We start from the raw sequence: 27,905 nt of genomic DNA, 5'->3' as shown, positions 1-27,905 counted from the left end.
TTTTTTTCCAAACCTTTGCTTGAACAAAATTTGGAACCAAAGTATAAGTGAATTTTTGAAAAGGCTAACCTTCAGTGACCGGGAAATGAAATTCATCCAAACGCTCTGTTCCAACCATCTATTAAATGACCCTTGATCTACTGTAAATGTGGAGAAAATGAGATTCAAGTGACCATAGCTTGTCTCCCACACTCCACTTAGAGCTTACTTTGTAGAGGCTGCAACAAGCCTGGTTTTCGTTGGGACGGGGAAGTGTCACCATGCAGGTTCCGTCCAGCTAAGGTTCTTGTCCCCTCGATGTGGATCTTACCACTTATCTGGGTAAGAGGGAGAGTGAGAAGTAGGCCCCCAGCCCTCCAAGGGGTTGTCCTGTTGCTGTAAACCATTGAAAGCCTGACTCGTGATCCCAGTAGCCCATGCAAGGGACAAATGTAAACAGGGGCTGCTTTGCTCTCAGTGGAAAGGTTTGAGTTGAGCTCCTTCCAGGCGATCACACTGGCTGCCATTTTATACAGTCTATTTCTGTCTTCCTGTACACATCCCTCAATTTGCATTCCTTTTTAAACTTGCCACTAGTCCTGCCTCTCTGTGTGGGAGGTGGAATGGATTTGAAGAGGGAAAAAAAGAAAGAGCTTTTTGTGAGGAGGGGGAGAATACAGAACTTTCACTAGCTGTTCCTCCTGGGTGTCTTCAGAGAAGCATTTTGTCTCCCGGCCTCCTTGAGGGTTGTCACAGAAGCTCTCTTTCTCACAGGAATCATCCTAATTTCTTTGTGTATTTGACTTTTAGCTGTGTTTGAACCAATTTGGCACTTGGTGCTTGGCATAATGGAAAGATGAACTAAAAGAAAGTGGAAATGGAACGTTAAAGATGGTTTACATGAAGAGAGTGATTTGAAGGGCCCGTCAAAGGCTCTCAGATATCCTTTACCAAATGTTTAGGGATAGGAGATGTCTACTATTAGGGCTTTATTCCTGAGGGTTCAGTTATAGTCCTCTCTAGGCATTACCTACAACCCTGGCAGGATGCAGATTAAGCTATGAATACTCTAGCATCTAGAAATTCGTTTTCAGAAATGTGCAACCAACTCATCCTTTCCCAGCAACCAGTTGGATAGGTTGCCAATATATTGGACTTGGATTATTTCCCCCATTCTTAAGGGAAACTAATTTAATTGTGTAAGTTTTCAATCTTAACAGGCTCAAAAAACAATTGCTATGAGTTAAAACTTGGAACTGTGAGGCAATTTAGCTGATTGTATAAACAGGGTCCCAAAGTCAATTTTTCAGACCATTAAATGTAGGTCAGAGGCAAGAAGAGAATTAAATTGTGACAGAAGGAACTCAACCAAGGATTTTCCACGAGACTGACAGCTCCTCGAGGACAAAAGCTGTATCTTATTCTTTGTTACCTAACGGTTACCATGGTGGCTAAATTCTCATAAGCATTCAGTGAATCTTATTGAACAAGCGATTGAATTGAAAAGAACTTTTTGACTAAAAATCGATCCTGGAATGCATTACCAAGTCATGTTAGGGAGTCCTTTGTTGCACAGCTTTTATAAAAGGAGATAGGTACAGCTATGCCCAGGATGTGGAAGTGAAATGCTCTGTGTGGGCAGAGAAAGACAGTGGATTTCCCTTCTAGCTTGGGTGCTGTGAAGCAGGATGAAGATAGTTCACATAAGATTCTCCGTCTCTCTCTGCCTCTGTCTGTCTGTCACTCCCCTGCCCCTGTGTGTCACTACCTCTTTGTCTCTGTCTCTCCTTTGTCAAAACCTGATTTACTTTACCAGCTTGGCTTGGTCCCACCTCATCCACTTTCATTTCCCCTTAGGTCACGCATCTTTTGCAAAATAATTATAATAATTTGCATTCATAGAGCATGAATGCTTTTCATGGCACTTTCATACACACTATCTTTTTGTTCCAAATTGAAAGAAAAACTACAGTCATAGTCATACCAGTTCCACTTTTTTAGATGAGGAATAAAGTGTTGGAGTGACTTGCCCATGATCACATAGCCGTGTGACTGAACCAGGACTAGGAGCCAGTCCCTTTGCACAAATATCACCCTGAGTCTCAAAATTCAGAAATAAAAGTTTGTTAGGAAGACAGTAGTTACTCCTACTTGCCGTCATGGTTATAATCCTCATACTTTCTGTTGTTTCAAATTCTTTTTTGTATTCCTTCCTAGGCATATGAGGCTGACACTTGAGAAAGGGCCAAACCAGACATTATCTCAACCACGGGGTCTCAATTTATCCTTGGTGTGTGTGTTTTTTTTTTTCTTCTTCAAACATGAAGTACATGCTTGGCGAGATTTAAGACAACATTGTGCAGGACATCTTTCTGTCTCTCCTTAAACCAGCTGACATAGAAGTCTTTTGAAATGTGCTGCATCAGAGAGCGTCTTCTCGGTCTTTCTCTTACAGCTTTCTTTGACAGTCACGGAAGGAGTACCTCTTGTACTATTGATATTTCATTGAGTCTTTTCCTTCTTAGGGCTGGCAACTTTCTCACACAGATTCAAGAGGCAACAGGTCTAGGGTAATTACCAGCCCAAACCCTATTTGGTGTCCCAGAATGGAATGAGTAAAGCAGTGTTGTACTGAAACCATGGATGAAGTTGGACCTCAGAGCCTGGGAAAGATGCCAGGACTAGAAGAGCCAAGGGCTTTGCAAAAACCAGAGGTCTAGGCAGGCTGTGAGTCATTAACCAGACAAGCAGTTAAGAACTAGGAAATAAGCTTCTTAGTGGGGTTAAAGTAAGGCCAAGGGTCAAAAACTCAATAGCGATGAACAATAGTAACAACAAACCTCCCTGGGAAATGAGACGAATTCTGCCTTAGCCCAATAGCCTGCTGAAATTGGGCTGGCTCTAGAGAGTTGCCAGCCTGCCATCCACGGGTGGAAGCAAGGAGGCCATCTTTACAGCTGGGGAGTGGAGAGTGTTGTGGTCATAGCAAAAGTAACATCTTAACAGTTGAGAGATGCCCTAGAGCAGGGTTTCTCCAGCCTGGTACCATTGATGTTTTGGTCCAGATCATTCTTTAGTTCTTTGTTGTGTGGCTCTGTTCTATGCATGGTAGGACATTTAGCAGCATCCCTGGCCTCTACCCACCAGATGTCGGTAGTAACCCCACCCCCAGGTTGTGACAACCCAAAATGTCTCCAAATATTGCCCAACGTCTTTGGGGGAGTTAGAGGGAGGCAAAATGGCCCTGGGCTGAGAACTGCTCTAGAATCTATGAATCATGAAAGCTCATTGGCTTTGAACTTTCTAGGATTCACTGGCTTCTAATTATCTTTAGAACAAGGAATTTAAGGTTGCAGGCAGAGGCATCTGCAATTCCATCCTTCCCAAACGTCCTTTCACATCTAGTGCCTGACTCATCTCTTCCATTAGGCACTATGCAGTTCCTAAGAACACTGAACCCTCAGAATTTTCCTCCAGTCTTACTTAATTGCAAACTCAAGGGTAGACCAACTCCTGGTTTTCCTTCTTGATTTACATGCAAATTAGGACACGTGTGAAAACACGTTTTTTTTAATTTTTTGCAACGGAGTTCAAAAAGACATGGTAAGTTTCTGTTTCCTTATGATTTGCCTTGAGCTTTTACTTCTTCATTTCCATTTCTTTCCTACTTTCATGCTATGATATCCTCTGCAGCAGAAGTCTGCAGCTGATGAGGTAGGACACCCAGCGGCCAGAAATGAAGAAAGAGAGAGGGTGGGGGAAGAACTGGGTCTAGGACTCTCTGCTCTGGAAAATAGTGGCAAGGAACATTGTACCCACTTATTTATCTTCCAACTCAGCCTGTTTTCTCATCACCGCATTGTACTGACCCTTTCTTCAAAATGTGAAGAAGCAGTCCATGCAGTTTTGCTCCCGATTGCTGCCTTTGTGGTGGATTTTCGCATTTGTCAGTAGTAGGAGTTCTATAAAGGCTTGTCAGAGCGGCACTGTGGACTGAGACATGACCCAGAAAAGACCATAAGGTATAGTGCAAATGGCCCGAGACTAGGAGTCCAAACCCATGTTCTATTCTAGTCTCTGTCTTCCTCTTTGTTGACATTCGAGCTTGCAAATTACCTTACCTTGGCTGAACCTCAGGTTCCTCGTGTGTAGTCTTAGAACCACCCATTTGCCTACGTGGTAACTCTATGGCTCAGATGAGACAATGAGGTGAAAGCAGCATGAAACACGTAAAGGCTTTCACACATGCAAAATGGTATCATTGTTGCTTAATTGCAGTTCACACCTCTTCAGTTATTCTTGCCCAGATGTCACAGCACCCGCTGGGTGGATGTCACGTTCAAGGCCATGATAATAGTTCCTTTCTCTTGCCTGCAGTGACAGACCTACTTGCCAGGACTTCCTCTTCAGATTTACTCTCTACTTTCTTCCCTATGCCACCCTGCTCCATGCCCCGGGAGGCTGACCCATGTCCACAGGCTCCCTCGTCTTCTGGATTCCGGTTGTGTTTAGCCCATGGGGAACCCTGGCAGAGAGGAGAAAAGTAAGGTTAGGCTGTTTATTTCCTGGCCCCTTGCCTGAAAAGTTGCTGGGCGTCTTTTGACTGAAAGTCACAGCTCCAGTCAGGGAGCTCTTTTCATATCATTTTCATGCTCTCTCCTTCCTCTGGGTTCTGGTAACTGCCGCCTTCCCTCTCTCTTTCAGGAATAAGGATGATAATGGACCCCACCTGGGACACTGCAGTATCCCCTGTGGCTTCTTTGTACCCTTCCCATACTTTTGTAAACAAGCCCCTTTGTTAAACTATTCAGTTTATCCACTCGGAGTGTGTCGTGGGTTTCTTACTGGGATCCCAACTGGTACACCCAACCAAATCTCTTTCTTTTCTTCGCCCCTGATCTGTTTTTAGTACTAAAATCTAGTGTTATAAAGGAGGGACGTTATGTAAGGAATGCAATCGGTTTATGGCCATTAACATTCTGTGCAGCCATGTTGAGAATCAGCTCCTAAGTCACCAGCTCAGAACATCTGCAACTGAGCTGTATGTTCCTTACCAATTGGATAGTCCATGGTCTTTGTCCTTTCCCCAGCGAACCATTGAGGCACATTTAGAGGCCATGACTCTCGTGCCTACTCTCTCCCACAAAGGTCATATCCTTGCTAAATTCCAGCATCCTGGGAGGCAACCATCTGATGCACACTCCAGTCTCTGGTTTGCTGTAAATCAGTTTGCACCCCTTTGCTTCCCTTGGACTCAGTTTGCAGAGAATGAGCTTACATCCTTTTGCTTCCCTTGGACTGGAGTCTCAGGAAGCCTGGGAAGGGGGGTACAGTTAAGCCTCTGGGATTCCACCGCAGCTGCCAGCATTCTGGCCCTGGTGTCTCTGCTCATTAACTGTGTCCAACTTGGAATGTTTCAGAGACTGTCAGAGCTAGAAGAGACCTTGGAAATCAACTAGTCCAGAGGTTCTTACGTATAGATGGACTTCAGGGAAATATTTAAGCCCTGAAACGATAAGAAAAATTAGCTATCTACCTACACATATGCATTTTTCTGAGAAGAAGATTGATAGCTTTCATCAAATTCTCAAAAGGGCTTGTGACACAAAAAAGACATGGACCTCAAAAGGCTCCAGACCAGCACTCTCGCCTCTAGCAGGGGAAACTGAGACCCAAAGACAAAGCAACTTATATGATTCCACAGTGAGCCGAAGGCAGGATTTAACCCAAAATCTAGGAAGACATTAACTTCCTTTTTGAAACAAACCTTTCCTTCCTCTGCTGAATTCCAAAGCCATATTCCCACCATACTTTGTGCACAGCAGACACCAGATAACTCGTTAAATGCAACTGATAACTGCAATGGGCCTTACAAGTACACTCTCTTATTTTAATTGACCCTGCTGAACAGAATCTAGAGTTGTGTGGGGCTCAGGGCCAACCTTAGAGCTTAGTGGTGCCAAGGGATCAAGCAGGGTTTTTCCACCCCAGTTCTCTCTGATGAATGGAGTTCTGTCTCGTCCCTGTTTCTCTGAGCCAACTTGTCCCCAGGGCCCTGTGGAAGGGCAGGTGTCGGTCCTGGGCATGGACTCAGCGGCCCAACTCCAGCGCCTCTGCAGCTGTTCTCATCCCTGTGAGGCCCCAGTGGGAGCTGACACAGAGACTCTTGGAAAATGGCAAAGAAAAGCTAAGGAAAAAACACCCTTGAGCATTGAGGGGTTGCCAGGCTTCCAGGGGAGCTGGCACTGGTTAGCTCAGGTTATTAAATCACAACCAGCTTCTGGTAAAATAGGGTAGAAAGTCTTGCTCCTTCCCATCTCCCCTTCTATGGTCTTCTTTCCCAGGGCACAGATGTTTTCATATTACCCAGAGTGCCCTACTGGATTTCCTTACCCAGGTCTCCCCACCTAGGAAATAAGGGCCTTTGCTGTGTAACTTAGGTATCTGGTGTGTCAGAGTAAAAGAAGTCTTGAGTCCTAGTATCAGCTCTGTAACTAACTAGCACTGCGGTCTTGCACAAGTCACTTAACCTTGATAGGCTTTCATGCTTCGTTCATTTAAAAAAAAATGGGGCTAATGAACCAAATGAGGTAATGGAGGTGAGATCACTTGACAAATGCAAAGCAACAAAAGGTCATCGTCACCTTTGGCCATTCAGAGATAAATTGTTTTAAAGGTAGAAAGAATAATCTGGAGGGCTGATAGCCTAGCTGAGATCTGGACTTCAGTTTTGTGGGGGAAATTCCAGAATGAAGGTGAAGGGAGAGTCACCATTGGCTGTGAGAAATCTGTTGACAGAAACTTGATCTATTCCTGAAGTTTCGCACGCTACTTTACATCCCAGAGACCTATGAGAAGAGCTTCTAAGGACCAGTCACTCTTCACCAGGCAAGGAAAAAGAAAAGCCCAGGCAGGTCTAGTGCTGGAGAATCAGAGGGAGTTAGCTTCACTATGACTTGCTATAGAAATAGGTAGACCAGCTTGCAGAGGGGCATAGAATTCCCAGAGGGTGGCACAAGATAGTGGGAATAGAACATCCATCTCTCCCACCTCAAGCAGCCAGTCAACCCTGTCTCCCAAGGCCCTCGGGATGGGTCACACACTAAAGCTAAGCCCCTTGAGGCAAGACAAAGGAAATCAGAGACATGGTCAGTGCCTTCAAGAAGTGGATGCTCTGATGGACGGAAGTGAGATAGGACAAGCCCCATAAGGCAACTACGGTGCTTAAGAAACGGTCTTTAGTGGGGGAGCAGCTTGACGCTGCGTTGTTTTATACAAGTAACTGGAAAGCGAATAGATCCCAGAACTTAGTAAACAAGTCAATCTTCATCTCTTACGACTTTGCCTAGTATGTGGCGTAGAGGACAGTGATCACTAGCGGTCTAGAATAACCTTGTCATACTGTAATATCTTTAATTAGGAAACTAAAATTTGATTATTAGGATCCTTCGACTCTTGCTATTATTGATGATGATATTTTTTAAATGTTTGACTTTTTACACTTGAATTTAGTGGAGATGCCGTGGTGAACAAGACAGATGTGGGCTCTGTTGGTTTGGAGTTGCCATGGTGGTGGTGGTCTTGGTGGTGGTGGTTCTAGTTTAGATCAGGAGATAAGGACGCCCTCTCTGAATAGAGGAAGGTTGACTTCTGCCTCAGCAATAGGGCTGACCAAGTATTCTAAAAAGCCTCCCTGTTACAATACAACTAAATCCTAGATAAATTATAACGAACTACAACTATCAACTGCTCTGTTGATATATAATTCACATACTATACAATTCACCCTTTTAAAGTGTATAATTCAATGATTTTTGGTATATTACATTACTTAAGGGTTTTAATTGTGGTTAAAAATATATATTACAGAGATTCGTCAATTTAACCATTTTATGTGTGCAATTCAGTGGCATGACTTAACACTCACAGTGTTGTTCAACAATCACAACTATCTAGTTCAAGAACTTTTTTTGTCACCCTAGACAGAAATTATGTAATTATGAAGTAATAACTGCCCAATCCCCCTTTCCTCTAGCCTCTGGGAACCGCTAATCTACTTTGTGTCTCAATGACTTTGTCTATTCTAGCTATTTCATGTGAGTAGAATCATACAGTGTTTGTCCTTTTGTGTCTGGTTTATTTCATTTGGCATAATGTTTGCAAGGTCCAGGCTGCATGTGTCAGAGCCACATTCCTTTTGTGGTTGGATTGTATGAGTATAGTGTGATTCCTTCGAATGTATTTTGTTTACCCATCCCTCCCTTGATGGACACTTGGATTGTTTCTACCTTTGGGCTATTGCAAATAATGCTCTAATGGACACAGCATACAAGGATCTATTTGAGTCACTGTTTTCAGTTCTTTTTTGTATATACCTAGAAGTGGAAGTGCTGGGTCTTATGCTGTGATAATGTTGTTTATAAGAAATATATATATTTGGTCTTTGTCCTATTTCTTTCAAAGAGCTCCTAAAACTTACCTTGGAATATCCTAAGGGATGAGTGACAAAAGTGTCTTTTGTTATGTTAATGAGGGGACTGGGAGGGGGGCGCCTAAGGATGTGGGCTGGTTAAGGAGAGAATCAACCAGTTGATTAGTAGTGGAACTTTTGGTCCCACCCCCAGACCTCTGGAGAGGGGAGAGGGGCTGAATATTGAATGGGATCACCCATAGCCAATGTATGATATAATCAACCATGCCTATGTAAGATGCCTCCACAAAAAACCAAAAAAGAGAGTGTTGGGAGAGCTTCTGGGTTGGTGAACGCATGCAGATGCAGGAAGAGCCGCACATTCAGAAGGCTTGGCAGCTCTGTGTCCTTTCCCCGTACCTTGCCCTATGCATCTCTAAGGAAGTGCAAGCTAATAAGAGAAAGGCAAAATATTCATTCCCTTGGCTATCGTTATCTATAATAGATAAACTGAAAGTAAAAGACAAGACTGTGTCAGACCTTGATGCTAAGCCAAATGCAGATTTCAGAGAGTCTGAACTTGGGCTACTCGCCTCAAAGCTGCTCCCACCCCCGCAAGGTAAAAATTGTGTAGGGACGACAGAAAGCCCCTTTAAGACCTCTGGTCACCAAGAAGGTAGTCAACGTGGGGGAAGGGCCAAACCAAGAAACTACCGGAACCAGGGAGTACAGTGTGAAGGAATTGTTTCATTTTGTGGATCGGTATCATCAGCTTCCTGAGGAGATTTTATGGAAATGGATTATGAGAGTGACTAATTTAGGAGCTGTGTCTTTGGGTGTGAATGCTGCAGAGTGGAAGAGCCTTCCCTTGAGAGTTTGCAATGCAAAGCTGTTCTAACATAGGTCTGGAGTTCAAATCTATGGTCCTCATGTCACAAGGAAAAACACCGCTGAGAAAAGGTGGCCCCATGTTGTTAGTGCCTCTTTGGCACCTGACAGAAGCAAATTCACATCTTTTTTGGAAGAAAGCCTCCCCAGCCTAGACCCCTCAGGATTCCCCAAGACTTAGTTCAACGAAATAGGAGCTCACATAAAAAAAAAATATATATCTATCAAACATAAAAGAAAACAAGCCACCACAAGGGAGAGTTAGCACAAACAACAGATTTGGATTCCCAAGGACTTCAGATACTAGAATTAATTAGATACGGGACACAAAACCACTCCAGCTGGATTGTTTCGAGAAACAAAACATGTAATCAAAATGGAATAAGAAAAAGAGATTATCAGCTATGACCAGGCAAATTTGGGGGGAAAATGAAATAGAATTTAGTGAATGGGCCAAACAGCAAATTAAATACATCTGAAGAGAGAAAGAGTGAACTGGCAGATCTGAAGATTTTTTTTTTTTTTCCAGAATGGAGCACTGAGAGATAAGAAGGTAGAAAATATAAAGGTGAGGTTGAGCCACAAAAGATAGAGTAGGAAGGCCTAATATGTGCCTCATTTCAACATGACCCCGCGGAGAAAGATCTAAGATGTAACAAGGAAGGGTGAGTAAATAAACTGGTAAATATGTAGGTAGATCTGAATAATATTAACTGTATAAAGTAATTAAAACAATAATGACTAGTTCGTGGGGTGAAATAAAATAACTAAGAGTCTAAGCAACAACAGCATGTAAGCTGAGGGTTGCACGGACTTAAATACATGATTCTTTAGATCTGACTCAGATTCTTTAGATCCAGGTGGAGGGAGCTTCCAGGGCGAAGGCCCAGAAGCAGGAAAGGTCTTGGTGTGTTTGAGCGGCAGAAAGCAGGCAGTCTGACTGGACCCAGCTAGCATGGGTGGTATAAAAGATAGATATAAAAGTATAGGTATAAAGGTATAAAAGTAGAGCTAAGGTCCAAAGTTTGGAGTTTGTTCTCTCTATGATGGGCCGGCTGAAGGATTTTAAACAGAGAAGTGATATGCCCGATTAGCGTTGTAGAGTACTGCTATGGTCACAGTATGGAGAGCCATAGGAGTGTATGTGTAGAGGGTGGTGGGTGTGTGCTGCCAAAACCCTGGTTATGAGGCTACTGTACTAGATCTTGGACTAGGCCAGTGACAACAGGGAGGGGGAAATGTGACTGCTAGTAATAAATGACTTCTAAGTTTCTGGTTTGGGCAACTGGAAGAATTGTGGTACCATTCAGACGAGGGGGAGAAATAAGAGTTTAATCTTGGACAGATTTAAATTTGGGGTGCCCATTCCTCCATCTTGGTTAAGTGAAGCTATCAAGCAAGCAGTTGAATATGAGTCTAGAGTTCAGTGATAAGAAGGGCCTAGAGATATTAATGTGGGAGTCATCGGTATACAGATAATATGTAAAGACTTGGGGGCTAGCCATGATCGCCTAGTAAATAGGGGAGAAGAGAGGAGGTCTGAGGACTGAGCACTAGGGTTTTCAAAAATGGAGCTGTCTGGAAGAAAAAGAGAATCTAGTAAAGGAGGTTGAAGTGGGAGAAAACCCAGAAGGCTGTGGGATCCTGGAAGCAAAGAGGGGCAAGTATTTAAGGACGAGGACTTGCTCAACTTACACCCAGTGTTGCTAGGAGGTTGAGTAAGATGAATCCAGAGACATGACCATGGGATTTGATAACATGGAAGTCATTGTTGACCTTGACAGGAGCAGCCTTGTGGAGTGAGGGGAATGGAAGCCTGGTTGGGTTGGGTCAAGGGGAGAACTGGAGGTGTGGAAGAGAACATAAGATACTATAAATGTAGAGGTACTTTAAAAACAGTAAAAATATTTTACAAATGCAAGTAGCATTGTTATTTTATCACCAGAGATTTTAGGGACATTCAAGACATTGAATAAACAAACTTGTGCCAATAGAGGTCCTGCAGAACCAAGGAGCTGTTTACCCAGGCAAAAATGTTGTCATGAGAAACCACAAGTAAGACTTCAAGATAACCACAGGAAAACAACGCTGATAAGAAAGCCAGGGTGGTCTCAGAAACGTTGTCTCAGCTTACCAAGCCAACCATTGTGCCAACCTCTGGAGCCCTACCAGGGCTGCAGGCAGGAAACGTTCCAGAATAAGGATGGCAGCAGTATTTAGAAAAAGCTGCATCCGTAATGTTTACTGAATCTTTCATTTACTCATCTTGCAAAGCTTGCCAGCCACTCTCCATGCGCTGGGCACACTGTTGGCAAGACTGGGAAATCAGTGTGATTTGTCTTCCTCCCCGCAAGATTCCCTCTTCTTTACCGCCCTGGCCGCACCTCTTCCCATAGACGCTCCGCTCCCTGCCCTTCTCTTCACCCTGCCTCGCACCAGTAGGCAACTGTATGTTTTGTTTGCAAGGCTGGTAGATGGATCCAAGCACTTGTGCTTTGGAGAGTTAGAATCTGGGACCGTAGTCGATGAGATGCAGGTCTTTTTTTCTAGGGCTATTGAGAAAAGACCCGTTCCTGCCTTGGTGCAGGTACCCGGAATATCCTTTACTGCCATCTCCATCAACCTGCATCCCACGCATCCCTCAAGACTCAGATTCTTTGGCATCTTCTCCTCTGTTACCTTCTCTCCCGCTTCTCATGATTAGAATTGTTCTCTTTGTCCTCTGTGCTCCCCTTGCTCTTCGTGTCTCTGTAGTAGCGCTAACAACAGCACATCTCGTATTCTAATTATTTGTGTGGTACTGACTTGCTTATTATGCTGGTGACTCGGAAAGCAGGGACCTTTTATTGTACATGTATGTATCTCTCACAGAGTTCCTTTGCCATAGGAAGAGCTTCATGAATGAATATTAGTGGAATTGAACCTTCAGTGAAAATATTTGGCATGTTGAAAGTGAGTCTCATACATATACAAGACCTTACTTCCCCAGCATTTCTTGCTGAATACTTAGATCATGAAATGTAGGATCTACTCTGTGAGGGCTGACTGCCAAGGGCACCTGGGTGGTTCAGTCAGTGATAGCATCCAACTCTTGGTTTCGGCTCAGGTGGTGATCTCAGGGTCGTGGGGTTGAGCCCATATCGGGCTCCGCACTCAGTGTGGAGTCTGCTTGAGATTCTCTCTCTCTCTCTCTCCCTCTGTGCCCCCAACCTCAAAATAAATAAATAAATTTTAAGAACTACCTGCCAGCATCTGGAGATGTGGAGAGTCTAATCAAGCTTATATCAAGCCACGGAGATAACTTGTCATTCGCAGCTAATACACCTGCTGGTTTTTTTTTTTTTTTTTTTTTAAGGAAGAACGCCTAGTTAATAGTTCAATGTTAAGATGAGTTGATTTTATTGCTTTTGTGCTGGCAGTTGATTAATTACAAAGGCAGGCATCATGCTTTTGTGTTCTTGTCCCTGACTTAAAGACCCAGGTGTGACTCAGGCAAAAGCTGATGTCAGTGATACCCTTGGTCTCTGAGGATGCTCTGAGTGGTATCATAATGATTATTAGATTTACCGCATCTGTTGCCACCTCATGACAGAAATTTTATCTCAGAAAACTCAGTTGCAAAATTACGCGTTTGCCATGTAAGCTAAGGTAGACTTTCTGTGCGTTACCTTCATGGAATTTTACAAACCAGCTGTGAGTGTGAGTTTCATTTGGAAATTATTTCTGACACTCCATTCTTCTCCTTCTCCTCCTTCTTTTCTTCTCCTTTCTTCTTTTTCTCTCCTCCCCTCCTTCTCCTTGTCCTCCTTCTCTACCACATACTCGGTTGTCAGTTACAGTAATGAATAGGAATCTTCTTATCCAGGAACACCTGGGTGGCTCAGTCAGTTGAGCGTCTTCCTTCGGCTCAGGTCATGATCCTGGGGTCCTGGGATCGAGTTCCATATTAGGCTCCTTGCTCATTGGGGAGCCTGATTCTCCCTCTGCCTGCCATTCTCTCTTTCTTTCTATCTCTCACTGACAAATAAATAAAATTTAAAAAAAAGAATCTTCTCATCCGTAGATTCAAAATACAATCCATACAGATGCTTTCTTTTTTCAATCTAGTAAAATGTTCTAATGAATATCAGGCATTGATTAGGACAAAGGGGAGTCTCCCGTTTTAGGCTCTATGCAAGCCTTTGACACCAGGGCTTTAGGAAAAGCATGTTCTCTCAGGCAATTGCTTTGTCCTGAACTGACTCAGGACACCTGAGTGCTAGTCTCAATTCTGTCATGAGCCGTATGTGTATCCTTGGGCCACTTTGACTCTCTGTGCTTTGGGTTCCTCATATTTAAGATGGAGACCCTTCTATTTCCCCATCTTTGTAACAAAGGCAGGGAGAGCTGTTGTGTCTCAGTATCCAAGACCTTTGGGAAAGCTGGGTATTCACATGCACAATGTGAACTTGTCTACATTTGGGAGCCAGTAAAATGTAGGGAGGGATCACACAAGAAACCTGATGCTGAACAGCTGGATTGCAAAATGAATGTTTTCGAAGCCAGCCACACCATTGTGAGTTTGTCAGAAGCATAGGGGGCTTTGCCTTTCTTAGAAGCTCCCCAAAGGAGGGGTTATCCAAAGGCTTTTCCCAAAGCCTGGGTGGGGGCAAAAAGGCTTGGGGTTGGAGGAGGGTGGGTCATTGTAACAGCAACCCCCAGAGCAATCTGTGAGGGCTTTGTTGTCTTACAATAGGATATCATGGTGTGTCACTGCAATGACTGTTTTTGAGCTTTTGGTTTTTCTTCTTGGGAAGCAATTTCCACAAGCACCTCCAAAATGAGTGTTCCAGTGCCTTTTGGGGGCAGGGTTGATGTTTGAAGTGTTTGCTAAACTCTTTTCATGGCTAGTAGTTGGTCGAGATTTTCTAGTTCGTTTTGAGCTAATCTCATTATTTACATTTTCATTTAAAATCATTCATTTCATCTAAATTTTCACCTAATTAGCATATTTATGCAAAGAAGAACTTCTGAATGCATAATCATTATTCCTTTCTTATTCTTAAATTTGTGTATTTGTGTTACCTTCCAAATCCTTTCAATGCTAGTTCCTGTTGTCTGCCAAGATTAATTTCTTTTTTGTTCCTACTTTTCTGCCTTTGTATATCCTTACAAAGCCTCCTTCTTATTTTCTTTACATTTGGTTGAGGCAAAAACAGCCCTCGCTAAATTCTCACTCTGTGATAAGCACTCTACCAGGAACCATGGGGAGATAGAGAGAGAGGGATAAACTTCATTGTTACATTCAGGAAACCTGGGAAGGACGAGGGGAATACTCATAAGAATACAGGCAGGTCTGTATTCAGAGTGCTACGTCCTAGAGGCCACTCCCACAGGGACACCCAAGAATGAGCCTTCCCTAAACCCGTCGTGACCAAAACTAAAGTCAGGGCCAGGGCCAAGCTTGAATGTGGGGACTTGGCAGAGATCTTCAGGGCCAAGGAGGCACCAGGGGGTAAACAATTCAGAGACACACCATGTATCAGAGCTAGGGGCTCCAGATTTTGTGGCGCCAAGGTCCAAGATATCAGTTGGAGTCCGCAGCAGAGTGCAGAGCCATGGAGCCTCTGTCATTGGATTTGCCACCAGGACAATATGGAGGATGCTGATTGAATGCTCCCATGGCACCTACAGATACTCCCATCCTAGCATTCATGACACGACACTGAGATGCTACATCCTAGCATTCACGACTACGTTGAGTATCTCAGTCCATCAGATTGTGAGCTCCATGAACTGAGTCTTACACATCTCCATTTCCCCAGTGCCTGAACTAGGCACGAGTGCTTTGTATTACTGAGTGGCCCAAAGCACAGGCTTTGGAGTTGGATAGATCTTTTGTTCGGCCTCACTTCTTTTCACCTGAATAATTTGCTTATTGTCTCTGGGCCTCGGTTTTCTCATCTGGGAAACAGTGATGACAATAATATCAACGTCTAGAATTTGGGGGGAGAGTAAAACGAGATGAAAGATTTGGAAGTACTTAGCAGAGTGCCTGTCACAGAATAAGAATTCAATTAGTGGTAGCTCTAATTGTCATTACGTGATCACGGAATGAATGGGAGGGACAAGTGGGCTGAAGAGGGATGTTGGCCTGTTTGATGAGGTCAGGACCCAGGGCTGGGAAGAGGCTTAATAGGAGCAACACAGGCAGTCCTCCAAGTCTCCCTCCCTTATCTTGGCATCTCCTGGATGATTGGGAGGCCGAGACAATGGAGATATCCTTAAGCATCTCTTACTTTGTGTAAATCTTGCAATCATCTTGGCTGGGTGGGTGAGGATTGAATAGACCCTGAGTGGGGGATGATGTTATTAATATAAACATTTTTTCAAGTGTGAAATATTGCTCTCTGCACCCAGAAAGCTGTTATTAGTTTGTGAGCTCTGTGCCTTTGGAAAGCCATTGCTGGCAGCTTGAATGGGTAGCTTAGAACAATTAGAAGCTTCGAACACTTTCAAGCTAAGGATTGGGATAAGAATGTTTTGACTCTATGGTTTCTCCTGGGATTTCCCTGGTGTGCTGGACTAATTATCAGATGTAATTAGGATGCTGAGAATTGGGGAGACTGCGGGGAGCAACATACTTTCCCAGGGACCCTCATTTCTTTGTGCAGAAAACAGGTTGGGGGACTATCTCTCTGTTGTGGAGAAGCAGCAATGCATAGGGCACTAGAGGGCAGGAAGGATCCTGGGAACATGGCTTTACCAGCAGAGCCTCAAGCCTATGGGGACTCATTGCTCTTGATTAAGTTTTAAGTGGTCAGGACAGTTTTCCCCCCTTGATTAAGTTTTAAGTGGTCAGGACAGTTTTCCCCCCTTGTTCTTGGGGGAGGAATGGTATTCTGGGCCACTTCCATGTTCTTGGTCCATTTTTAGCAAAAGTCCAATTTCCCGGGTCCAAATCAGTAAGGAATTTGTGCCCCTCTTTCAAAACTCATGAAGATGAAGAGAGGAACTTCCACTTCTTGGTCAGCCACAGAGTCTATCTACTGTAGGCTGCAGGAGATCTTTCTCATCTGCCTTGGCTTACACCTTTAGCCCCAGAGTTGGGCTAGGAGCACTATGTCTTTGAAGCTCTGAGGAAAGGTAACATTTGCAGGGCCATCTGCTTGTGAACTTTTATTCAAAGGCAGGGACATTCCCTTTGGGCATGGTCTTGAAGTTCTTCTTCTTCTTCTTTTAATGGAGAGAGCTTGAGCAGGAAAGGATGGAGGGAGAGGGCTCTGCACACCCAGTGCAGAGCCCAACTCAGGGCTCGATCTCATGACCCTGAGATCATGACCTGAGCCGAAACCAAGAATCGGATGCTTAACTGACTGAGCCATCCAGGCGCCCTGGTCTTGAAGTTATTCTTCATGCAATGGAAATGAGACTACCACATATGAAACATGGAAAGACAATGGCATTCCTTTGTATCTTTACTCACCAGGAGCTGTGATACAGACCATAAGCCTGGTAGTTTAAAAAATGGAGATCCCTGGAGGCTAAAGATGATGGCCCAGATGTGAAACTTTTTCCCCCTGCCAACATGATATGAAGTTTATTGTCACAAGATAATCACATGCCAATCCAATGTCTTTGCTCTCTCCACAGGTAACCTGTCTCCATGATTTCTTTGGTGATGATGATGTGTTTATTGCCTGTGGTCCTGAAAAATTTCGCTATGCTCAGGATGACTTTTCTCTGGATGAAAATGGTAAGCACAACCACTGGATTTTATTGCTTCATTGTTCTCCCTCCTTCTATCCCTTAGGATTTCCATGGGTTCATATGGCCCAGAGAACATCCATGGATGGACCCTCAAGGGCAAATATTGTTAGTCTTTCTCCTGTATGTTTGCATACATGAGTCACTAAGTGAAAGGTTGATTGAATGTCCCAGATTCCCAGCCTCCAAACTCAATAAAACTCACTCTCTGCCCCAATAGTCACCATATTTCTCGAACCACATATTGTGTCACGTGGGGTGACAGGCGCAATCAGATTATGGGAAGGAACATTTGGAGTCAGAACTTGGATATTATATGTATACTTTTTTTCTAGTCAACATCCTCCAGCAACTTGGCTCATGTTGATGGTTCCATTTTAGAAAGATTTTCCACTGTGTTCTTAGTGTCAAATCTTTCCCCTCTTCTAAGCTAGTGTCAAGCTTTCTGGCTTGCTGCCCCATTCCACCTGCTTTGTGACTCAAGATTCCAGAGGTTGTTAATCTCAGGAAGGAGGTAAATATCTGCCCACCTCCCTTTGCATGAGTCCAAGTTCCATGTGGAAGTTAATGGTGAATTAGCTCACACAGTGACGAGGTTAGGATATGATCCTGATGGGAAGACACATTCAAAACATCCTTCCCAATTATGAGCGGTAACATGTGAGAAAAACAAACCAAGCTGTATTAATATAGACTTCACCAACCGCTCAAGTGACAAGGACCCTGACAGAGGTGGCATTTCTGCTGTGTTCACTTTGAGAAGAGACAAATGGCCATGAGATAGCTAAACAAATCCCAGGCTATCTCCAGTTTCCTATACCCTTCTACATCTCCAGCTCTGGACCGTGATCACTAAAGTTCATCAACCAAAACAAGAAGTAAAACAAACAAAAATAAACTTTCTGAGTTCAGTTTCAAAAAAACTGAGTTCTTTTTCCAAAAAAACTCAGTTAACCAGAAACGATCCCCTAATCTTTCTGGGTAATTGATATTTCAATATATCTTTAAGTAGGAGGCGACAAGGAAGTGTCCAAAGAAGACACTGCCCTCTACCTAGCCATGTGGTTCCACTTTGAGCATCATGGCACAAAGTTGGAAAACCTACAGGGAAAAAAGCACTAGACTGGGACTTAGAAGACTTGGTTGTAGTCCTTGTTCTGCTATTTTCTTGCTTTGCGGCCCTAAGCAAGAGGTTTATTTACACTCTTTGTCGTCTCATCAGCAAAGTGAGTATGATAATTCTCCTAATGCATTAGCACAATCAGTGCCCCCAAATTACCACAGTAGGGATGCTGAGTGAGCTGCATAGAAAAGGTACCCCAAGCGTGGCAGACTGAGGTTGAGGCAAGTAGCAGAAACATTTGGCAGATGCCCCTACACACCCAAGGGCTTTCTATAAGCTCTGAGCCACAGAGTCACTGCTGGCTCATTTATGTATTAAACCAGCATAGGGATTTATGATAATGTGCTTTGAAAATCAAAAAGAGCTCTATAAACGCATGGTGGTGGTGGTGGTGGTAGTGCCCATTTATAAAAATGACATGACATCCCTAATATGCCTATTACAATACATGGCGTGTAATGAACAGTAAATGGTTACTCCCTTTTCTTCCTTTAAATTACTCATGAATGTTTCATCTGTGTGGCTGCAGCCTCTGAGCTGTCAATCTCTTCTCCAAGGAAATTAATTAATTATGTCAACAGGTGCTATTCTGAGACGTGGCTGGGCGCTCACAAATGATCGAGTTGACTGTTTAATAACCCACCCAACCTGTTTTTCAACTCCTTCCCTTGTTTCCATAATCCAGGGATTTAAACACCTGGCTTGGCCCAGATGACTTCTGAAAGTTTCTCTCATGCCTCCTCCCTCAGAGCCGTCATTCCTCCGAACAATGAGGACCACCTTGGAGTCCCGAGCCGTTGGGTACTTTGGCCTGTGGTGGATATTCCATTTTCCAGAAGTTGGTAATATGCCAAAAGCTCGTTTCTCCCCTGGCTTTACTGAGCTGTCTGTTCTTTTCTACCAGAATGCCGAGTCATGAAGGGAAACCCATCGGCCGCAGCTGGCCCAAAGGCATCTCCAACACCTCAGAAGAGTTCAGCTAAGAGCCCCGGCCCTATGCGCCGGAGCAAGTCTCCAGCTGACTCAGGTAACGACCAAGACGGTGAGTGCTCTTCTCCTAACTGTGCACGCTGACTTCATTTACAGAGGCCCCCACCCTCTGCATGCGGGGGAATGAGTTTCTCATGAACACCACTGTGTCGCCATGACACCAGTTCTCCCAGTTCAGAGACGAGCAGGCAAACTTGTTTGGAGTCATGGAGACACAGCCACGACCCCCGATTCTACTCAGATGGATGCAGACCAGAAATCTGTCCTCTTTACCGTGCTTGCTGTAATGCTTATCATCATGTTCGTTCTAATAGTCATCATCTTCAGCGTCATCCAGCAAGAAGCATAGTCGAGGAAAGAATCAAGTCAAGCATAAACTTGAAACAGAAAATCAAAATCGAAAACAGAAATGTAAAAAAAAAAAAATTGCCACCCCGAAGTGTCAACAGAGTTGATGTGCTTGACCTTCGATTTTGACTTTGAACTTTTTAGTTCTCTTTTTAGAACAAAAAGAGAAACGAGGTAATTTGCATCATTCCCACAATGAGAAAAAATATATACATAGGCCAAGTTCTGAAAAGAAACACAGAGCTTTGTCACACAGGACTTAATTAGTGGATAGTGAGTGATCAAAAAAAAATGTGGTCTATGGATCACTGCCAACACATGAACTATTTATCAGTCTGTGACAAGATTAGAAGCTTGTGCCAAATGCAAATTATGCCACTAAGCAAACATTTACTTCAGCTGACTCTTTTTTCCTAGCATGATTTTTTTTTTTTTTGATAAAGGCAGCAGTGTGTTCTTTTAAATTCTGGTGCAAAGGCTTGCACCCGCAGTTTGAGTGACACTGATCTGAAAGGTGAAAGGTCACAGAAGTTCAAGTTTAGAAGCTTACTAGAGTCAGGCACAGACGGTGTGAGTTCTTCACGGGAAGGAAATCGCGTGGTCCGGCAGACTCACATTCGTCGTCCCAAGGCTCAGGGCTCACCATGAGAATTCTTCTAGCCTGGAGTCTGGGAACTTTGGGGCAGAGAGCCCAAATGCTCTTTATCTCTTTTTCGGTTTGAGGCAGCTCGAGCAGCCTATTGGCTTTGAAATGCTCATGGCCTAGAAAAGCAGCCTGGCCTGCCGGCCTCACACTGCCAGGAGCACGCACATCACCGGCCCTGTTTTTTTTCCTCAGGCAGAAGGAACTAAACGAAGAGGCAGCTCGAGCTTTTCATACTTTCATGTCTTTGCTCACCCCATTTCCCTGCACTTGGAATGCCTTCCCCCGAGCTCTACCACTCCTCTCTGCTTGAAAACGTCTGTTCATTCAACACCTCCAATAGAAACAGTTCCATTTTCTGCAATATCATAGCATGTTGTTCATGCATCTGGGTAATAGTCACCACACTGTGTTGTAAAGTCTGTATTTACCTGTCTACTCCCCCCACTAATACTGGGCCCCTTAAGGGTAAGATGCCATGTTCATTTTGTATCCTCAGTGCTGAGCACAGTGCCTGGGTCCTAGTCGATGCTCAAATAATGTTTGGAGTGGACAGACGCCTAAGAGTGCCTATTTCACCCAGCGTGGTGCTAGATACTTAGTTAGCATTTAGGGAATATTTGCTAAAGGAACAAAAGTGCATGTGTTCGGTGATATTTTGGTGAAGTTTACAAAATAGCACATGCGTCTATCTAAGCAAATTTATACTACACTACAGAGACCTAGGTTTTAACACTTGGGTAAAAAATGAAATTATTTGTAGAAATTCTAGGCAGAGCCTTGCAGAAAAAAAAAAGGACTTTAAACACTTGGTCAAGATTCATAAAGTCTGGCAATAACTGCTTAGCCAGTCATTTTTTTCAGAAATATCACTGACCATTTCTGGGATTTCTAATCTATATTACTTATCTCTTGCTATGAAACGAATTACCCTCAAACTTCATAGCTTAAAACAACAAACAGTTATTATTTTATTGTTTCTGTGGGTTAGGAATTTTGGATTGCTTAGCTCTGTGGTTCCGTCTGGCTCAGGATCTCTCATATAGTTGAGGTCAAAGTGTCGGTGGGGGCCGCAGTCTTCTGAAGATTCAACCGGGACTTGTAGGATCCACTTCCAAGATGGCCATCAGCAGGATCTTCTCCCAGCGAGTGAATCGGGAGAGTAAACAAGGAAGAAGATGTAGTGCCTTTTATGATCTAGTTTCTGAAGCCACATACTGTCTCTTCTGTTTTAGTCTATTCATTAGAAGCAGCCATTAAGTCCTGTCCACATTCAAGGGAAGAGGAATCAGTCTTCACCTCTTGGGTGGGGGTGGACCTGTTTTTAGACTGCCAAGAATTTGTGGACTTATTTTTAAACCACCACATAACCTATTAGTTAAAAATGCTGAGGCGGCGGCAGCTTGAAGTCAATAGATTCTCTGCAGACTGTATCCAGGTGGGTTATTCAGCACATGTGAACACAACCACCTGTAATTAAACACAGCTTAAACATATGTCAAATTATTGATCACCAGCATGCTACCTACAGAATGTCCCTTCTAGAAACTATGCACCTCACTGACTCTAAGATATTAGAGACAGAGAAGGAATACATTAGGGCTCAATGAATACTTGGCAAATTAAAAGGAGTTATAATAGGTCCCAACCCAGGCGAAGGCAGGCAAGATCTGCTTTTGCTCCTTCAGAACTCCCTTGCTAAAAAGAAGGAATGAGGATAGATTCACACACACAAGATAAAAAGAGTAACCAATTTGAGGCGGGGAAAGGGGACTTGACTTGGCAGATATCAGAACCGCAAACAGCCCTCGCTCCCTACCAGCAAAAAATCTAAAGTGGTGTTCTCAGGAGAGAGAATGTAAATCTTTATTTCAGATAGTTCGTGAACATAAATGAAGCCAAACTCTAGTCTAGCTAGCCTTAATGGCAATTTCCAGAAAGTTTGAGCTCATCAAAGATGATGTGTCTAGGTCTTCCATGTGATTTCAGCCCCAAAGCGTAAAAGAATCTATGTAACATAACCTTGTCCATTGCATGGCAGTTTAGAGCCATGTCCAGGCCATCCACTTAGTGAACATTCCACAGGGGCAAAGCTGATCTCAGGCAAACAGTACTTTAGGTAAGGTTTGGATTTAACATACCCATTTCCCCCATCCCACCTCCAAGTCCTTCAGGACCATTCCAAGCTGGGAAGTGGAGGGGGATAGGATATGGAAGAGGCAAGGGAGGCCCGGTGACACCATTTCCCAGCTTTTTGACTTGGGACAAGTTTTTTACCTTATCTAAGACTCGGTTTCCATTTTGGTTAAGACAGAATTTGCATGTCTAATAGGTAAAAATCACTTTCCAATATTATCAGCTATTTCCAATGTATTACAGAGTTGTGCAATAGCTTCCACAGAACCAGAATTGGATAGCCAGAAGGATGAGTTATAACAATACATAATTTTGCAGCAGCAAGTGTAAGGTTTTTCTGAGCTCTCAGCAAGGGACGTGGGCAGGTTAATACACATTTAACCAAAGAATAATCGTGTGGAGTGGGGCTGAAATTCTTTGTTCTTTTCTAGGACATGGCAGTGCCGCCCTGTTTCCATCCTGGGTTAGTCTGTCTTGGATCTGGGACTTGTGGGATGGATTCACATTTTTTTCATTCAACCTGAGTAACTCAAGGTTGAGGAAGATAGGGCATTTCCAGGGAATTTTAACTACCTTCCTTTGAAGGCAAATGACAGCCAAAAATGTTCCTCTGCAGCAGGGACTCAAACCAAACGAAACATTGGCTCAGTTCAGGTTCAGCTAAAGGAATGTTTTGATGTTCTAGTTCATTAGAAAATATATAGGTTTGATTCTGGTTTGAACAAGTTTGCTAGATTTTCAAATATTTTTAAAAAAGAACAGAGCAATGGAGTTGGGAGAAAGCAAATATTTATTTAAATCTATAAAATAAAACAAATCTTTCAGAGGAGGGTACTAGTGAATGAATAAGAGAAATGAGTCAATTAGACATCCATCCATATATATATGTACATTTGATCCAATTCATGGTTCAGTTAATATCTGGGTTCGGTTTGCCTTGAGGTTTAGTAAATCGATGCAATCTGGTCTGTAATTTGCATCATAATTTGATTCCTTGGTCCTTAAGTTGTCTTTTTTTTCTGTTCTTCCCATGAATAAATCAAACTCTGTATACTTTATTCCCTTTGATTTCAATCCCCACTCCTGCCAATACTGAGGGCGCCCCAAATGGAATGTCTGTTGCGAAGCCCTCCACGTAAGTTAAGGAAGGATTCGGTTGTCTACATAATATTGCTAGAAGGAGCTCTCGTTCTCGCTGGGCAGAGCTGATGGACTCTTAGCATCCAAGTCCCATTAGTCATGACTGCCTTTAAAGTAGGACAGGGAACTGGGGTAAGCAGATCAAATCTAAGCCCAGAGGTCTCCTATGGGGTGTTTGAAGAAAGCTTGTATAGTGCCCCCATTTTGATTAACCCAGGACTTGCCATTTTGATGGGCAAAAAGGCGAGCCTGCCCTCAGAGCTACAGGAAGACCCTTCTGGAGCGCCTCTTGCTGTTTGCATTTCAGCCATGAATGTGTTAACGTTTCCTTTTCTGCAACTACCCCCAATTGAATTGAATTGAATTAAAAGGACAAAGTAGCTAGTTGCTGGGAAGGAATCTTTTCTTTTTCTTTCTTTCTTTCTTTCTTTCTTTCTTTCTTTCTTTCTTTCTTTTCTTTTCTTTTCTTTTCTTTTCTTTTCTTTCTTTCTTTTCTGAAGGAGCCTCCAAGGAAGCTAATTACCCACCCTGGTAGGCTGAGAGAATTGTAATGTGATAATTAGTTCGCTGTTGTTCAGCAGTAAGTCATTGTTGCAGCAACTCAATATTCCCCACCCTCCTTCCCCCAACCTCTGCGTACCTAGTCCTGAAAGTCAAATCTTCCCTGTTCCCAGAGCCCCGAGGAAGAATGGATTCGCTACCAAAATATGCAGCCTTTGTAAGGGGAGGTCCAGGGACACAAAACAGCGGTGAAGGTGGGGGGGTTGTCATGGGAGAATTGTATCCAGGAGTATTTCTCTTCTGAACCTAGCAGGCTGCTTTGAGTCGCCTGAGGAGGGACCTGGCTGTTCTGCCCATCCTGGATGGGGCTGTCTGGACCAGCTCTGTCCAGTAGAAATATAATGTAAGCCTAGTAGAGCATTTTCAATTTTCTAATGGCCACAATTAAAAAGGTCAAAGAAACGGGTGAAATCCGTTTTGATAATATATTTTACTCAACTCGATATATCCAAAATATTACCATTTTGACATGCAATCGAGGTAAAAAAAAATTCTAAGGAGATATTTTCCATTCTTTGAAAACGGGTTGTGTCTTACACTGAGAGCACGTCTCAATTCTGGCTAGCCCTGCTTCAGGTGCCCAAAAGCAGCGTGTGACTAGTGGCTAGTGTACTAGACAGCACAATAACTTCCCTAAGAGAGGTTCAAGATAACGATCTTCGACATAGATGAGATGCTCTGCACTTTGCAAAATACTTCCAAATCCGTCCCCTCAGTTGTCACTCATAATAGCACCATGAACGAGGTTGTGAAAGGAAGATCATCCAGTTTTTGTTCTTTTAGACTGGGGGACTAAGATGGAAAGAGGTTCAGTATCTTGTGGTCTTCTCAACGCCGTGCAACTATTTAGTACCCAAGAGCTAGAGCCCAGCTGTCCTGACTTCCAGGCAGGCAATCCTCACACTGCCCTTAAGGCAAGGTGTGGGAGCTCCAGAGTGGCAAATAGAAAGGTCTCTGTTGGCTGGTCCTTGCTTCTCTGCTTCCTCCCACCTTCCCTCACCTCCAGGCAAGGGATGTGGAGAGGCTGGGGAGCGGAGTGGCGTCTGTGTCATTCTCTTTGTGCTGCATCGAGCACAGCTATGAGGAATTAGGCACCTCTGTTTCCAGTGCCTGGTCCTAGACCTTCCTTTGGCTCCCCTACTGTCACTCCAAAGGGAAGTGGTACCCTTGGCAAAGTTGTGGGAAGAGAAAAACGTCCCTTACCCCTCCCCCATTCTGAGTCTTTCTAAAACCACAGCCTATGTCTAGTTTCAGTGGAAGAACTGCCCTACATCTAAGGCAACATTTCCGTCATCATTGGAGGGCCACTTAGGAAATTGTTGAAGCAAGCAATATAATGGGGGCCACTGAGCATGCTGCAGGGTATGGGATGTGGTGGTGTCGACCCACCTCCCTGTAATAGGGGTCCTATCAACCTGCAGCAGTCTGGGACTTGTGTTTAAATACGATTGAATCTCTAGAGTTTTGGTGGGATACCTAGTAGTGCGAGGTGCTACGGGGAAAAGGAATAAGACGAATTCCCTGTCACTACGAATTGGGGCACCATTAGGCATATAAATTTGATTAAAAAATTTATTTACAAATACTTATATAGTTCTTATTATGTGCCAAGCAACTGTTCTCACCACTTTGTATGTATTAACTGATTTAATCTTTACAACAACCTTACGAGGCAGGCACAATTGCCCCCATTTTGTAGCTGAAAAAGCTAGAGCGTATGAGAGCTAAGTGACCGGCCCAAGACCACACAGCTAATCGGTGGGAGAGCTGGGGTTTGAACCCAGGCAATCTGGCTCCACGGTCCACAATTTAACCATGGCTCTGTAGTGCTAAATAGGAGTTAACAGTAATGGTTTAAGTGCCCAGTGAATGGGAGATGCAGGCAGTAAGTGCTAAGGGAAGTCTTCCTGGAAAAACTGGGGCTTGTAGGAGGGATATACTTCAATTGATAAGGAAATGGATTATTTCTGACGGGGGGGAAAGCATGAACAAAAGAGCAGGGGTGGTGATGAATATAGCATATGACGGTACAGGGAGATGGCTGTTAAATCTACATCTCCAGCCCCAACCTTCCTTCTGGCTGTTAATCCCATGAATGCCTACCAGACAATCCTACTTAAATATACCAAACACGATGTGTCTAAAAACAAAAAACATTTCCTCCCCTCAACTCCCTGTCTGACGATAGAATAAATTCTATTCTGTTCCCCGGATCCAGTGTCTTCACGTTATCTTTGATTCTTCCTATGCTTTCATCCTTCAAGCCACCATACGCTGCTGTTGTGGGACCTGCGAAACATCGCCACATCACTCACACAGGAGTCCCTTCCTTTCCCTCATCACCTGATGGCAGCGTCACCCCACAGACTCCGAAGTAGCATCTCTGTTTCAAATCTCAGTCCCCTCACGCATCTGGTGCGGTGCTGCCATATTTCTCATCCTAAAACGCATTTCCATCGTGTGACCCCCACCCCCACCCCCTGGCTGCTGCAGAACCTTCAGTGGCTCCACATTGCATTTGTGGACCACCTCCATGGTAACGGCTGAGAGAGTAAAAAGAGAAATGCAGGGGGTCAAGTGCAAGGGCTATGTTTTTGGAAGCACAGCCATAGAAAGCAGAAACCAAAAAGCAAGGGGCTTCACTTGGAAAAACTTCAATCCTCTAATGCCTGACCTGCTAGCCAAAGAAAGTCCTCAGCCCATAGAGATTGGTAAATCATCCCCGTAGAAGGGGGTTTCCAAACTCAGTGTTTATAGGTTGCATAGTTACTCATGTAGTTCCATTTCTAGTAGTGGCAATATTAAGAGAAGAAGATGTCATTACAAAACCCTTTCTATGCACTAAGGCACTTGGCTAAGGATTTCATGTATAGTCTGCCATGTAATCTTCAAAACAACAATGACTGAGATAAGCAGTCTTTTCATTCAAATGTTACAGATGGGGCAACGGAGGCCTACAGAGGTTAGGGGACACCTGAGGTCACACATCCAGGCTGAGCCACAATTTAGAAACTTGACTGGTTCCAAAGCAGGTGTTCTTCCTACAGATTAAGAGCACAGTGTTTTCTAGTTTCTACCCCATGAAAACAGTAGTGAGCATAGACAACAGGCTCACTCTGCCAGAAACATGTTCTCCACAAAACCACCTTCAACAGGAAACAAATGTTGTCAGCATTATCAAGTCGGAGAACACAATCCTGGCACTCCAGCAGCCTTCTTACAGATGTCCTCTTCTTGCGGGACACTGATCTGTGTCAAAATATTGCAGGAATGGGTGTACATATTTGTTTTGCAAATTCTTCTCTCCTCATTTAGAAGATTCAAAGCTGCATGCTGCCCAAGACTCTGTAGGAAATAGATTTAAAATTCCACTTCCAACTCTTGAAGTGACGGTATCTCACAACCTATGATTGAATTTGGCCTGGGAACCAGCCCTCTGATGGGATCCGTGAAGACCTATGCCTGTGCCCTCAGTTCTGGCTTCCCTTGTGGATGGGTCTAGGGAAGAGGGGCACAAGCTTTTCCACTGAGCAGAAACAATTAGCCAAACGAGTCCAGACACCCATCCCAAGGGTGTCTTTGGAATGAAAGTGTAAAAACCACAGGCTCTGTCTCTTGGCCTTGTTCTGAAGTAAGTTGAAACCACCTTGGTTCTACTTGGATGGCCTTCCAGAAAAACTCTCTGTGTATGTAGGGAGAAAACAGGGTGTGTTTGAACTGGAATGAAGGAACACTTAGAGCATCTCAATATGAGGAAAAATGAAGAAATGGCTGAATTATGTATTGAGATCTCCCTCCACCAGGCATTAGGGAATGAGAGGAGACAAGACAGAAAACCAATCACCACAAGGTCATGGTGGGAGGCATATCATGTGCAAATCCTCGAGGCCACCATCCATTGAAGAGAGGCAATTTTTACCCTTTAAGCAAGTCCTACTCTC

The 27,905-nt window shown here is 43.8% G+C and overlaps 1 protein-coding gene across 1 annotated transcript in view; it reads left to right on the top strand.

Moving 5' to 3' along the window:
* The window catches only part of DCX (doublecortin), a 99,492-nt gene that overhangs the window by 54,563 nt on the left and 17,024 nt on the right, over positions 1-27,905 (top strand). The window contains 2 exon segments of the mRNA XM_026478757.1: positions 16,910-17,012; positions 19,051-19,173. Of these exon segments, the coding sequence (XP_026334542.1) occupies positions 16,910-17,012; positions 19,051-19,173 (226 nt within the window).

This window comes from Ursus arctos, chromosome X, assembly GCF_023065955.2.
Source record: "Ursus arctos isolate Adak ecotype North America chromosome X, UrsArc2.0, whole genome shotgun sequence".
Classification (NCBI taxonomy): domain Eukaryota; kingdom Metazoa; phylum Chordata; class Mammalia; order Carnivora; family Ursidae; genus Ursus; species Ursus arctos.
Note: the sequence above shows the minus strand (reverse complement) of the source record. Positions and strands in the feature narration are given on the sequence as shown.